Raw genomic sequence first — 15,618 nt, forward strand, 5'->3', positions numbered from 1 at the left:
GAAGATCACAGTGGGAATATGTGCATGGAGCCAAATGAGATGGAGAGATCTTAAATGGATTTTTTGCTTCTGTATTTACTCAGGAGATGGACACGGAGTCTAAAGATGTCAGGAAATGCAGCAGCAAGGTCAAAGACCATATACATGTAAGGGGGTTTCGACTTTTATGTCACTGAGGAGGCTAATTAAAATGGTGTCTTTGTTATGCTAATGTGGGGAATGCAGAGAAAGTTTGCGCTAGCAGCTTGTTGTGGTTTAGAGGGTGATAAGAGGGTGCTATTAACCAATTGGGATAGTTGTTATGGTTTTGGTGTATTTGAAGATACTGTATGCACGGGGTTTTGGGGCAGAAGGCGGGAGAGCGAGACCGAGGATGGACCAGGTGCTGTGATGTTCGCTAAGGGGGTCAGAACCCGAGAGGGGCGTTCAGCGAGGAGAGGAGACGGAGATGGACTTGTGTGGAGCGTCTGGTCGACCACCGTTGTTGGTCCCAGGCGGCCGGTCAAGGTGGTCCTTGAGCTCCAACTGTTTTGTGCACGAAGAGATTGAACTTTGATAAGTGTGGCGCCTTTTATTTTCCTTTTATATTTTATTCTCTCTTAATTATATAGTTCTAGTAATATCTATAAACTGTAAATCATTTAATCGTATCTGGTGTATTGTCTGTTATTTGGGCGGGGTGGGGTACATCACACAGCATCCACACAAACGAATTATCCAGTTTGGCGGGGCCGAGGCTGTTTCCCTAGACGACAGCGAGCCGAGCGACCCTGAGGGTGGCCGGGGGGGGGGTGGGGGCTACATACAGATTACAGAGGAGGCGGTGTTTGGTGTCTTGAGGCAAATTAGAGTGGGTAACTCCCCAGTACCTGGCAAGGTGTTCCCTTGGATACTATTGCAGAAATTACAAGGGCCCTAGCAGAGTTATTTAAAGCATCCTTTGCCACAGGTGAGATGTTGGACGATTGGATGATAGCTAATGTCGTTCCAATGTTTAAGAAAGGCTCCAAGAATAAACCAAGAATAAGACAGGCTATTGAGCCTGACATCAGTACTGGGAAAGTTATTGGAAAAATAAACTCTTCTCGGGCTTCCAGCCAGGTACCAATATTGATTTTCACCAAAGTTTTGATGATAGACTCTGTGTAGCCATGGTGCATGAACATGACTATGTTCCTAATTAGTCTATCCCTATACAATAGGGAGCCCACATCACTGTGCCATCAAAATCCTCTCCTGACCCAATATTTCCCTTTGCATTTCCCCCAGTTTCCCTGTCCCCGCTGCATTTCTTCTGATGGTAGGACTTTCTGCACCAGTCACTTTAAAATGTCTTCCTTCCTCCTGATCTCCACTTCTCCTCTGCCCGAGTGGACGGAGCCCTTTCCCACATTTCAGACTCTAATGTCTTCCTTTGAATTAGTTTAATGTTTTGAAGCTACAAAACATAACAGTAACCAACTTCGATACAAAATTGATTTAAAATGATTACAGTGTGCTGAGAGAAACTATGAAGCTCTGATTAATTTTAGAACAAGCTTTGAACTGAAGGAAAATGTTCATAATCAGGATGGATTTGAAATTTGACCATGGTGTACTTCTCCAAGCTCAGGCAGTGCCAACAAAAAAAATCACAAAGGTGGTTGCAGCTAATGTTTTTCTGTCCACCAGCCTTTAACGTAGGAGTCATCGGTAAAATTTCAGAATGATGGCAAAATCACACTTTTCCCTTTGAAACATTCTTGTTGTGCTAATAATATTTGGAATGAAATTTTTAAATCAATCAGTTAATGGATTTACAGCAAGCAGACAGGAAGGAGATTGCACAACAGAGGCAGGGTTGCAATGATCAAATTATCAGTACTGTCAGATAAGGAGGATTCAGATGAAACTTAAGCAAATGCAAAAGACCTTTAAAAGGACTGATGCACTGAATGAAACATGTTAAAATCTATCCGCAGAAGACTATAGACTTACTTCCAAGGACTCATTGTCTCATGATCTTGACCCTTATTGCTTATTTATTTATTATTATTTTGTTTTCTTTTGTATTTATGAAGATTGTTGTTTTCTGCACATTGGCTGTTTGTCCCTGTTGTGCAGAAGACAACAAACTTTGCAAATGCAAAAAGAAGAAACAATAATATAAATATATAAGCAATAAATTCTGAGAACGTGAGATGAAAAGTCCATGAAAGTGAGTCCATAGGTTGAGGGAACATTGGTTTTAAATTCAACATTTCTTGTATTTACTGTGAATACCTGCAAGCAAATGAATCTCAGGGTTGTATACGGTGACATGTATGTCCTTTGATAATAAATTTGCTTTAAACTTTGCATAATATTTAAAATAAATGTACTGTTTGCAAGAGAATTGTGACAGGGGTGATTGACTGTACAATTGGGGATTGGTGAGATCCTTTGGACAATCACTCTGTGTGTGCTTTCAGAGACAAAATTAAGGTGAGGTTCAAGTTTCTGGGTTTCAATATCCCTGAGGATCTAACCTGGACCCAACATACTGTATTTCTTTTCAAATCTTTTTATTGTTATATTATACAGCAAAAATAACATGAGTACATTGAAGTAATAACACTTACAATGTCTCAAAAAAGACATTATCTTAAAGATTGAAAAAAAATTTTGTGATAACAAAAAAAACCTACTAAGCAGAAAAGTGAGAAAAAAAAAGAACCCATTAGGTGTACAACCCCGGAGCCATGCGTCATACAAAAAGCTTCTAAAAGTAAACATCAAACTGCCAGCAAGAAAAGAAAATATACTAAAAAATTTACAATTAGATCATGGAAAAATTATATAAATTAACTCAAATGATAATAACGAGCAAATGAGCCCCATCTTTTCTCAAAATCAAATAAAGGTTCAAAGATTCGACTTCTAATTTTCTCCAAACTAAGACATAGCATCACTTGAGAGAACCATTGTGACAAAGTGGGAGCTGATGTATCCTTCCACTTCAACAAAATGGCCCTCCTAGCTATCAATGTAACAAATACAATAACATGTTGGTCAGACACAGAAATACCATGAATATTTTGAGGAATTATTCCAAAAAGCACAGTTAATTTATTAGGTTGTAAATTAATTTTAAGTGCTTTAGAAATTATTGAAAAAACCGACTTCCAGAACTATTCCAATATTGAACAAGACCAAAACATATGTGTCAGTGTAGCTATCTCAGTTTTACATCTATCACAATGACTATCAACATTGAAAGATTTTAGAAAGTCTCTCCTTTGTCAAATGATAATGATGTACAATTTTAAATTGAATCAATGAATGGTTAGCACAAATTGAAGAAGAGTTAACCAACTTCAAAATCCGCATCCAATCCTCCAACATAAAAGTCAAATTAAGTTCCTTTTCCCAATCCTGTTTAATCTTAGATAAAGGACGCTTATCCCATTGTAATAATAAATTATAAATTCTTCCAACAGAATCCTTAATCAAAGGATTCATACTCATAATAGTATCTAACAGATCAGCCTCCAATATGTAAGGAAAATTACTTAAATATTTTTGTAAAAAATGTCTAACTTGAAGGTATTGCAGAAAGTGTGAGTATGAAAGAGAATATCTATCAATTAATTGTTCAAAAGACATCAATCTATCTTCTTTAAATAAATCCAAAAAAGAATTAATACCTTTATTTTTCCAAAGTACTCTTTACAAATTTGGCTCCAGTTCCGCAATTTTTTTAATCTTAAAAAATTTAAACTTTGTAGTTTAATTTACTGAAATTACTTTTTTAAGCCTTCTTTGAGTGATCCAATTTTTTTACTCTGGACCCAACATATTGATACAGCCATAAAGAATGCAAGACAGTGCCTATATTTCATTAGGACTTTGAGGGGATTTGGCATGGCACCAAAAACGCTCACAAATTTTGACAGATGTTACCATGGAGCACATTCTAACTGGCTGGATCACAGTCTGGTATGGGGGGGGGGGGTGGTGGGCTACTGCACAGGATTGAATTAAGCTGCCGAGAGTTGTAAACTTAATCAGCTCCAGCATGGGCACTAGACTCCACTGTATCCAGACATCTTCAAGGAGCGCTGCCTCAAAAAGGTGGCGTCCTTCATTAAGGGCCCCCATCCACCCAAGACGTGCCTTGATCTCATCGCTACCATCAGGAAGGAGGTGCAGAAGCCTGAAGGCACACACTCAATGATTCAGGAACAGCTTCTTCCCCTCTGCCGTCTGATTTCTGACTGGACATTGAACCCATGAATACTACCTCACTACTTTTTTTTTGTACTACATACTTAATTTAACTACTTTATATATAAATATATACTTGCTGTAATTCACATTTTTGCTCTCTATTATGTATTGCATTATACTCCTGCCACAAAGTTAACAAACTTCATGACATATGCTGGTGATATTAATTCTGATTCTGATATGAGTCAAAGTTGCAGTTATTGTGGAGGATTAAAACTGTATAATATTGCACATGGCTCCTATTAGTGTATAGAATGTAAGTATTTGAGTCTTACGATTTTTGGCAGTTTCTTGTAATATCTTTTAATTTTTTCAATGGTTTTTCATACTGTAATTTATTTGTGACATATTTTTCAGTCTTTATAAACTTTAAACAAGAGCCTGGGTTGTCCTGCTCTGATATCTCCAATAAGTTTTATCACATCTAGGTGGATTCAGGCTAAGCTCAGAGTATAGGTGCAAGTGAAAACCATATGCACCGAAAAAGATCACAGGGAAGTTTCATCTTTTCAAATTCTCTGCTTGAATTATTTGGACCGGTTCTTCTGACTTTCATTGTTCATTCAAACACCATAAATCCTGTTTTAGTTCTCAAACTCATTGCATAAGTAATATCTTCTCAGGGGAAAGAATTATTTTTAATATGTTAAGACATCAGGTATTCCTAATACAAATTAGAATAATTGGAATGGATAGAAATTTTACAATCATTAAATGTGGAAACTTAGTTTACTGTAGGTGGACAATCATAGGTGAACTAGATTTATTCTTTAAGATATTAATATGTTTGTAGTGGAGGATTTAAAGAGAAAACAAGCACTGGTGAACTATGTTTATTGTTTAAGAACACCATTTGGTCTAAGCATTTGTTCTCTGTTTCTGTTTCTATTACGCCAGAGTGTGATGGAATGTGGGACAACATGACGTGCTGGCCCTCCTCCTCATTGGGAAAGACTGTTGCTGTACCTTGTCCCAAGGTGATTTATCTTTTGACTCATAAAGAAGGTAAAAAAAAAATGGCAAATAACTCTCATTTTTTAAACTGAAGTTTCATCTCAAGGTATTAAATGAGAAATCGAATTTATTTTCATATTTTCTTCTGAACAAATACTTTTTCCTTTCGAGATAAATTTTACAATGTTCTTATAGTTTCTGTTTCATTACTACACCTTAAAAGTGGAACAATATGATTGAATTCCAAGCTGATAGTATGAATATCAATTTCTCCTTCTGGTTAAAAAAATTCCCTCCCGATCTCCTCTTCTTCTGGCCCCCACTTTGGCTTTTTACCTCTTCTCACCTGCCTATCACCTCTCCAGGTGCCTCTCCTCCTTCCCTTTCCCCTATGATCCACTGTTCTCTCCTATCAAATCCCTTCCTCTCCAGCCCTTGACCTTTCTCACCCACCTGGCTTCACCTCTCACCTTCTAGCTTGCCTCCTTCCCCTCGCCTACCTTTTTATCCTGATGTCTTCCCCTCCCTCTTTCAATCCTAAAAAGGGGTCTTGGCCCAAGATATTGACTGTTTATTTCCATAGATGTTGCCTGACCTACCGAGTTCCTCCAGCATTTTGTGTGTGTTGTTCTGGATTTCCAGCATCTGCAGAATCTCTTGTGTTTGTGATGGAATGCCTCTGACAACTGCTGTTGACAACAGCTCAAATACAGACAAGAAGTAGAAGTCACCTTAGTCAGAAACCAGCAGAGTCACTATAACTGATCCAACAACCTATTCAAATACCTTTTGCAAATTGGTCAAAAAGCTGGAGTCAGTGCAGCCCCCAGTGCTTGCTTGGCAGAAGACAAGCTGTATTGTGTTAGCAGATTTCTGCAACATTCATGGACTCAGCATCTTGGATATATTGTTTTGTGTGACTGTATTTCACTGGTATCTCATACTGTATGTGCTTTGTGTTATCTGTTGGTAGGTGTGTTGCACCTTGTGCCTGGAGTAACGCTGTTTCGTTCGGCTGTATTCATGAGTATTCATGTATAGTTGAGTGACAATTAAGCTTGAACTTTGAACTTTATTGTGTGCTGACGGTAGAAGGAATACTCAAGCAATGGTATTGAATTTCTTGAGGGTTGTCGGAACTGTACTAACCCGTGCAAATGGTGTGTATTTTATCACACTCATGACTTGTTCCTCGGTAAACTGGTTTATTATTGTCAAAGATAAAAAAAATTAACTATTTCTCTAATGAATGTTTATTTAGACAACAAATTTCATGATCTCATGGTGATGAGCTCTCAGTCATGGTAGATGGAACCATGGTGTCATGGCAGAACTAACAGTTCCTTGGGAAGACCGGATTGAGTGTAGGAAAGCAAAGTACCAGGAGGGGTTAGAGCAATGCCAGAGATGGGGGAGGGGGGTCACAATGCGAGCCTATGGAGGTGGGGTGTGGAGGTTTTTCTGGCTGCTTGCTGTGAAGAACCTACCCTCTCCTTGGCATTATGGGGCTGCAAATAGAAGAGCCAGCAGGACCGTCACAGAGGCTGCTGAGCGAGCCTCCAGATGGCTATGGATCAAGAGGTGTGACCCGTGGACCAATGCTGCTGGGACACAAGCCAGGGTCTGATCAACCCTGGCTGTGCTGCCTGGGTGTTGGTGTCTGATGTTGAAAGACTTGAAACACCCAATGACCCCAGGCTGCATCACTGATAATGTGCACCAGTACATCTTGTGATGTATCTGAACATCATTAATAGTGGAGCTACTTAATAAGTTTCAGTATTTGGAAACATGACAGGCAGTTTGCACATTATGCCAACAAAGAACAAGCAAATTAATAATAAGCTTGACTTTTTCAGATGTTAAACTGAGAGATAAAAGTTGACCAGAACATTGAAAGATTTGACCCTTTGCTTCTATTGAAGCTGATGTCTATGTGACAGAGCAGATGGAACTTCCGTTTAATGTTGTTTCTGAAATGCTCCACTTCCAATAGAAAGGCACTCCTTCAATTTTATAGTCAAGTTCTAGTTTAGATTATGTGCTTGTTTCTTTCTGTGATATGAATACACACTCTGCTTATTTACAGGCGTAAATGCCTTCAGCACATCAAAGCTAATTTTAATAATATTAGCAATATTTGGCAGATTGTCTGGGGACCCTGGGGAATTAATACATAGAGTCATAGAAAAGTACAGGACTGAAACAAGTCCTTTGGCCCATCTAGTCTGTGCCAAGCCATCTAAACTGCCTACTCCCAACAACCTCCATCAGGACCATAGCCCTCCATACACCTACCATCCATGTACCCATCCGAACTTACTCTTAAACATTGAAATCAAGTTCACATGCACCACCTGTGCCGGTAGCTTGTTCCACACTCTCCCAACCCTCTGAGTGCACATGTTTCCCCTCACATCCCCCTTAAACTTTTCACCTTTCACCCTTAACCCATGACCTCTAGTTGTAGTCGTACCCAACCCCAGTGGGAAAAGCCTAGTAATATAGTATCTTTCTCCCAAACATGAGAAAATCTGCCGATGTGGGAAATCCAGAGCAACACACACAAAATGCTGGAGGAACTCTGCAAGCCAAGCAGTATCTGCGGAAAAGAGTAAACAGCTGATGGTTTGGGCCGAGACCCTTCATCAGGACTTCATGAGTAAAATGGAACGATCCTTTGGGTAGCCAGCGGCAGATGGTATTTTTGATATCTTATTTTAAAGTCTTGGAAGACCTGAACTCATAAACACTGCCTGAATTCTTTTTTTTTTGTTTTTATTTTGCACTAGTTATTTGAATTTAACTTTTTAATAGGCATAGATATACTTACTGTAATTCAGTTTTTTTGTTTATTTATCATGTATCACATTGTACTACTGCTGCAAAGTCAACAAATTTGCTGATGATATTAAATCTGATTCTGAGGCTGATCGAGTTCTGTTTACAAATTTTGCCAGGCTTCCTTTACCGAAACTGTACGAGTGAAGGTTGGTCAGATACATTCCCTGGATACAAAGCAGCTTGTGGATATGATGTGAATGATACCACAAGTGACGTCAAGGTGAGATTGCAGAAATACAAATGCTTGTCTTCTTGTTGGCGACATGCAACAGTCCCTGTTCCAAACCTCATCCTATACCCCTCCCCAATTATTTCTCATTACTTTCCTGACTGCATTGGTGCTGCGTCTTGCACCTGTATGGAACTCCTCAATTTTATCACCTTTACTGCCAACTTCCGCCCTGCTGTCAGATTTATGGGACCATTTCTAATACTTCTTTCCCTTTTCTACATCAGGGGACAAACTATCCACTGATATTTATTATAAACCCACCAACTCCCACAGCTACCTAGACTGTGCCTCTTCCCGTCCTTTTTCTTGTAAGATTGTCATTCTGCTCTCTCAGTTTCTCCATCTCTGCCACACATGCTCTTAAGATGAGTCTTTCTATTCCAGGATATCTGAAATGTCCTCCTTTTTCAAGAAGTATAGCTTCCCTTCTTCTGTGATTGATGGAGCCTAATCTCACATCTCCTCTGTTTTCTCATACTTCTTACACTGCCTCCTTCTAAATCAGGGGTTCCCAACCTGGGGTCTATGGACCGCTTGCTTAATGGTATTGATCCATGGTATTAAAAAAGGTTGGGAACCCCTGTTTGAGATAGAAAAGAGAGGACCCTCATCCCTACCGTTCACCCTATGCATCTCCACATCCAGCTTCATTTACACCTGGTATAAAGTGATCCCATGACACCTTTTCAACCCCACCCCTTTCTCCTTCAACAGGAACCACTCCCTCCATGACACCCTAGTCCATTCATCCCACCAAACCCACAACCCATCTTACCCTCTGCTCTTTTCCCCATCCTTGCGTAGGTATTACACTTCTCCTTTCACCTTCTCCCTCACCACCATCCGGGGATGTAAACAGTCCGTCAAGGTAAGACAAAGATTCACATGCATCTTCTCCAATCTTGCCTACTGCATTCGGTGCTCCCGGTGTGGCCTCCTCTACCTCAGCGAGACCAAGCACAAGATTTGGGGTGATATACTGTGTCCGGTGCTCCCGATGTGGCCTTTTATATATTGGTGAGACCCGACGCAGACTGGGAGACCGCTTTGCTGAACATCTACGCTCTGTCCGCCAGAGAAAGCAGGATCTCCCAGTGGCCACACATTTTAATTCCACATCCCATTCCCATTCTGACATGTCTATCCACGGCCTCCTCGACTGTAAAGATGAAGCCACACTCAGGTTGGAGGAACAACACCTTATATTCCGTATGGGTAGCCTCCAACCTGATGGCATGAACATTGACTTCTCTAACTTCCGCTAGGCCCCACCTCCCCCTCGTACCCCATCTGTTACTCTTTTTTATGCACACATTCTTTCTCTCACTCTCCTTTTTCTCTCTCTGTCCCTCTGAATATACCTCTTGCCCATCCTCTGGGTCACCCCCCCCCCGTCTTTCTTCCCGGACCTCCTGTCCCATGATCCTCTCGTATCCCCTTCTGCCTATCACCTGTCCAGCTCTCGGCTCTATCCCTCCCCCTCCTGTCTTCTCCTACCATTTTGCATATCCCCCTCCCCCTCCAGCTTTCAAATCCCTTACTCACTCTTCCTTCAGTTAGTCCTGACGAAGGGTCTCGGCCTGAAACGTCGACTGCGCCTCTTCCTATAGATGCTGCCTGGCCTGCTGCGTTCACCAGCAACTTTGATGTGTGTTACAAGACTTGGTGGCTGCTTTGCAGAACAACTACTGTATGCTTGGTTCACCATGACCATTCCAAGCACCCATTTGCAGACCATGTCAGCTTTTTTTTTCTCAATCCCACATTCTCCTGTCTCCCCTGGCCTTCTCTACTGCTGAAATGAAACCTAATGCAAACAAGAGGACCATAACCTTATATTCCCCTGGGTAGTGTACAACCCAATGACATGAATATTGAGTTTTCTAGTTTTAAGTTTAACCTTGCCCCCTCTTATTCCCTCTCCCACCACCCCCTTAGTTTCCTGCTGCCTGTGATCCTCCAGTCCTCCAATTTTTGTCTCTTATTCCACCCTCCTCCCAGCCTCCCTGCAACCAGTTTTTTCCCCTTCCCCCTCCTGGCTCCAACTACCAACATCACACACAGGTTTCCCTCCACCTTCCCCCGTCCCTCAGCTGGCTCCAGTAGCCACTCACCTCTCCCTTCTCCTCGACTTTCACCGCTTCTACTTATCTAAATCCAGCTCGGGTAGCATTTTGTATTGCTGTTTATTGCTGTCCAATAACTGTCTTTCATCTTCACACACTCCTCTCCTCACCTTGCTCCACCTGTTGATTTTTTTCTATTTCCTCTCTCACTTTGTCTGCCTCCATCTATTATTCTCCTGCCATGGTCTCCCAGCTCTGTCCATGCTCACCTCCCCTGCCTGTCATCTCCGACCTCTTCTCAGTCCATCAGTCAACTCCCTGCCCTCTCTCTCTCTCTATGCTGGCCATACTGCATCTCGATTCTCAGTCCTGGTGCAGGGTTTCATCCCGGAATGGAGACTGTTTCTTTGCTTTCACTGGGGCTGTACAACCTGCTGAGTTCCTCCAGGAGACAGTGTGTTGATGCAAAAGAGCAAATATTCCAGAGTGAATGGATGGAGGAGCTCGGTCAACATTGCTGGCATTTACATTTTATTAATAGAGTTTAAAATTTTGCATGAGTGATTAAATCAATTATATAGTTAGCTAAATCATTTGAACCATGAGCCAGTGATATCGAACATAAAAGATGGAACATCATGGCACAGGAGCAGATCCTTCGGCCTACAATGGCTGTGCAAACCATTATGTTAATTTAAACAGTACATTGACCTATACGTTGTCTGTACACCTCTGTCCCCTGCCTGTTCATGCGTCTGTTAAATGTGTCTTAAATATTGTTATTGTTTTTGCTTCTAGCACTTCCCCAGGCAACACAATCCGGGCACTTATCTTTCACTGTTTAAAAAAACCTTAAGCTGACTCCCCTCAGCTTAAAACTATATTCTCTAGTATTTGATATTTCTATGCTTTGAAAAAGACACTGATTATTGCCCCTGTCTTTGTCTCTCATAATTTTATATACTTCTGCCAGGTCACATCTCAGCCTCCAACACTCCAAGGACAACGATCCAAGTCTGTCCAATCTCTTCTTGTAGCTCATAGTCTCGAATCCAGGAAACATCTTGGTGAAGCTCCTCTGCACCCTTTCCAAAGGACTGGACATCATGGCAGGACTGCACATAATATTCCAAACGCAGCCTAACCAATCTTTTATACAACTACAGTATGACTTTTATATTCAACACCCTGAGCACATAGACCACCTTTACCACCCTGTCTATTTGATTTGGGCCTTTCGTGTAGTTGTGTATTTACACCGTGAGATCCTTGTGAACATCTGTGTTCCTGAGGGTGCTGCCATGTACAGTACCGTATACCTTTCTCTTATATTTGGCCTTCCAAAGTGCAACACCTCACGCTTGTCCAGGTTAAACTCCATCTAGAATTTCTCTGCCTACATTTCCACCTGATCTATGTCCTGCTGATTCCTTTGTTAATCTTCCTCACTATCCACTATTCCATCAATTTTTGTTATCACCTACAAGCTTACTGCTTAAGAAACCTTTCTATAACTTCATGCCCAGTCTAAGTTTCTGGCAACAGTGGAGTCCCAGTCAATATTTGGGGAAATTAAAGGTACTTGCTACAACTACCCTGTGACTTTTAAATCCTTTCATAATATGTCTTCATAGCTGTTCCTCTATCTCCCATGGACTATTTGAAGGTCTATTGTATGATCCCATCATTATTGGTTGCATCTTTCTTATACCTGATCTCCGACCATATTACCTCACAGGATGTCCCCTGTGACATTTACCCCGATCAATAATGTGACCACCCCCCCCCACCTCTTTTTAATTCTTTATCTTGTCTGATGTTAAATGTATTTTATAATATTATTTATTTATATTTTTACAAAGACTGCAAACTATATGAATATGAAGATCATGTATACAGTAGGATACAGTACATCCTTAGTATCCTTGTCCATTGCAGTAGCAATTATTGGATTATTGAGGTGAGTATCAATCTTCTGTGTTTACTTGTCTGCTAGAATGTATTGGTGCATGACTATGAATGAGCCAATGGTTTTGGCTATTTCGATGGACATGAACATTTTGATTGGTGATAGTTACCTCCCTAACGATTACCCATGACATTTTGTGAGTTCCTCAGAACAAGGGTAGGTTAAATGGTCATTGCAAATTGTCCCGTGATAAAGTTAGGGTTAATAAGAATTGTCAGGGTGATCGAAGGGCCTGAAGGGCTTATTCCTCACTGTATCTCTAAATAAATATACGAACCCCACTCATGCATCCTCTAAACTGACATCCAAAATTCAATAAACACAAGGGATTCTGTAGATGCTGGAAATCCAGGGAATGATAATCATGACAGAATCAATGAAAGATCGCTTCAACTTGGGTGTTCACCAGTGTGCAAAAGACAACAAAAAGAAATAAATAATAATAATAATTAAATAAGCAATTAATGTGGGAACATTTCAAAGATGGGGTAAGTGAAGTTGAGTGAAGTTATCCCCATTGGTTCAAGAGCCTGATGATTGAGGAGTAATAACTGCTCTTGAACTTGGTGATGTGGTCCTGAGGCTCCTGTACCTTCTTCCCGATGGCAGCAGCGAGAAGAGAGCATGACCTGGGTGGTAGATGTCCCCGATGATGGATGCTGCTTTCCTGCGAGAATGCTTCATGTAGATGTGCTCGATGGTTGGGAGGGCTTTACCCGTGATGGACTGGACTGTATCCACTACTTTTTATAGGATTTTCTGTTCAAGGGCATTAGTGTTTCCATACCAGGCTGTGATACAGTCAGTCAATATACTCCCCACCACATATCTAGAGGGTCTTGTAAAAGTATTCAGCCTCCAACCCTTTGTTCACTTAAATGAGCTTTACAACTGGGGATTTTGGTCAATTTAACTGAGAATTCTTATTTGTGAATCACATGCTCCTTTTTTCATAGTAAATCCCAAAAACAGGGAAATTTGTAAAGCATGAAAACTAAAAATTCAAAAACTGAAGCATCAGCATTTCAAAAGAATTCAACCCCCTTTGCTCAGTAGTTAATTGAACCACCCCTCGCCACTATTACAGCCAGTAATGTTTTGAATAAATCTCCATCAACTTTACACAATGTGACGGGGCAGGATTTGCTTATTTCTCCTTGCAAAATTGCTCAAGCTGTACAAGGTTAGTTGGTTAGCAGCAATGGACAGCAATCTTGAGGTCTTGCTAGAGATGTTCGATCAGGTTAAGGTCAGGTCTCTGACAGGGCTACTCAAGGACATCAATTTTCTTCATTTGAGGCCACTCCATAGTTGTTCTGTCAGTGTACTTTTAGAGTCATTGTCCTGTTTAGTGTTGAGGCCAAGAAGGTCCACGTTGGATTCATCTGACCATAAGACTTTCTTCCACATCTTTATAGTATCTTCTAAGTAACGCTTTGCAAAGTCTTTATGGGCAGGGATATGTTTTTTTTTCTTTAGCCAGGGCTTCTTCCTTGCCACTCTTCCATAGATACCCATTTTGTGCAAGGCCTTAGAGATTGTGGAACGATGAACTTCATTTCCAGTTGTAACCACTGACTTCTGCAGCTCACTCAGAGTAAATGTTGACATCACGGCAGCTAGTCTTTCAAGTGCATTTCTTCTCTGGCGGCTAATTTTAAAGTGACGGACTGATCTGGGAAGTACGGCTGGGGTTTCATTTTTTTCCCACTTTTTCACAATGGATTGCAGTGAGTTGCGAGGTATGAGATGGTTTTGTACCCTTCCTCAGATATGTGCTTCTCTATTGTCACTTTCCCTGACTTGCCTTGAATGCTGTTTTGTCTTCATTTTGGTTTGGTCTTTTGAAAATCTACCATCCTGTTGGACCTTACAGAGAGAGGGTGTATTTATTCTTACGAATTCATTGAAAAAAGGTAATTCTCCAATTTTCTACATCAACAAATTGGGTGAGTTGGTAAGGTATTGCAGTATATTGCCCCTGAGGAAAGTTAGCATGGTAATTACAAAGGGGGTGAATGCTGTTTCAGCCTCACAATTTTGGTTTTTAATTTTTGATAAATTGTTGACAGGTTTTGGAGATTTTATATTGATTTGATATAATGCACAATATTTTGTAGATTAGCTCAAAAAATCTTAGTTCATTATATTTCAAGTTTAGAAAATGAGTCAGCAAAATGTGAAGATAGCTGTGGGGAATGGATATTTTTTTCAAGGCACAGTAAAACCTCCTTAGCCTTATGTGAAGTGCACGAGTACTGGAGGATGGATAATGTTGTTCTGCTGTTTCAGAAAGACTCCAAGAATAAGATGGGTAACTGGATCAGAAAATCTGTGGCTGACACTAAGATTGGGAGCATAGTCGACAGTGAGGAAGGCTGTCAAAGCTTGCAAAGTAATCAGGGCCAGCTGGGAAAAGAAGGTGAAAAATGCAGATGGAATTTAATGCAGACAAGTGTGGGGTGTTGCACTTTGGGAGGACTAACCAGCATAAGTCTTACTCTGTGAATGATTGGACATTGAGATGTGTGGTAAAACAAAGGGACCTTGGAATACAGATCCATAATTCCTTGAAAATTGTGCCATAGGGAGATAGGGTCATCAAGAGAGCTTTTGGCCTTCCTAAACCAGGAGTTGGTATGTTCTACTGAAGTTGTACAAGACATTGGTGAGGACAAATTTTGAGTATTGTGTGCAGTTCTGGTCAGACACTTACAGAAAAGATATCAATAAGCTTGAAAGAAGGGCCTGAGTTAGAGGTAGGTTAAATAGGTTAGGACTTTATTCCTCGGAGTGCAGGAAATTAAAAGGTGATACAAAATTATAAGGGATATATAGCAGACAGGGTGAATGCGTGCAAGACTTTTCCCCTCAGGGCGGGTGAGACTAGAACAAGAGAGTATAGGTTTAGGTTGAAAGAGAAATCCGAAGGGAGCTTCTTCATAGAACAAAGAACAGTACTGCACAGGAACAGGCTCCTTGCTCCATAGTGTTGTGTCAGCCAATTAAATTAGTAATCAAATGGCTAACTAAGCAAACCCCTTCTGCCTACACAATGTCCATATCCTTCCATTTTCCTCAAATTCATGTGTCTATCTAAACATCTCCTAAAGTGTCTAACGTTTCTGCCTCTTCCACCACCCCAGGCAGCACATTCCAGGCACCCACCTACTCTGTGTAAAAAACTTGCCCATCACATCTCCTTTGAAATTACTCGCTCTCACTTTAAATGTATGCCCTCTGGTCCTGACGAAGGGTCTCGGCCTGAAACGTCGACTGCACCTCTTCCTACAGATGCTGCCTGG

General features: G+C 40.8%; 1 protein-coding gene across 1 annotated transcript in view; it reads left to right on the forward strand.

Moving 5' to 3' along the window:
• Window positions 1-15,618, forward strand: part of LOC134347747 (secretin receptor-like) — an 87,563-nt gene that overhangs the window by 41,325 nt on the left and 30,620 nt on the right. Inside the window, exons 3-5 of the mRNA XM_063050153.1 lie at window positions 5,146-5,253; window positions 8,163-8,266; window positions 12,207-12,304. Of these exons, the coding sequence (XP_062906223.1) occupies window positions 5,146-5,253; window positions 8,163-8,266; window positions 12,207-12,304 (310 nt within the window). The remainder of the gene's footprint in view (window positions 1-5,145; window positions 5,254-8,162; window positions 8,267-12,206; window positions 12,305-15,618) is intronic.

This window comes from Mobula hypostoma, chromosome 6 (assembly GCF_963921235.1).
Source record: "Mobula hypostoma chromosome 6, sMobHyp1.1, whole genome shotgun sequence".
NCBI lineage: Eukaryota > Metazoa > Chordata > Chondrichthyes > Myliobatiformes > Myliobatidae > Mobula > Mobula hypostoma.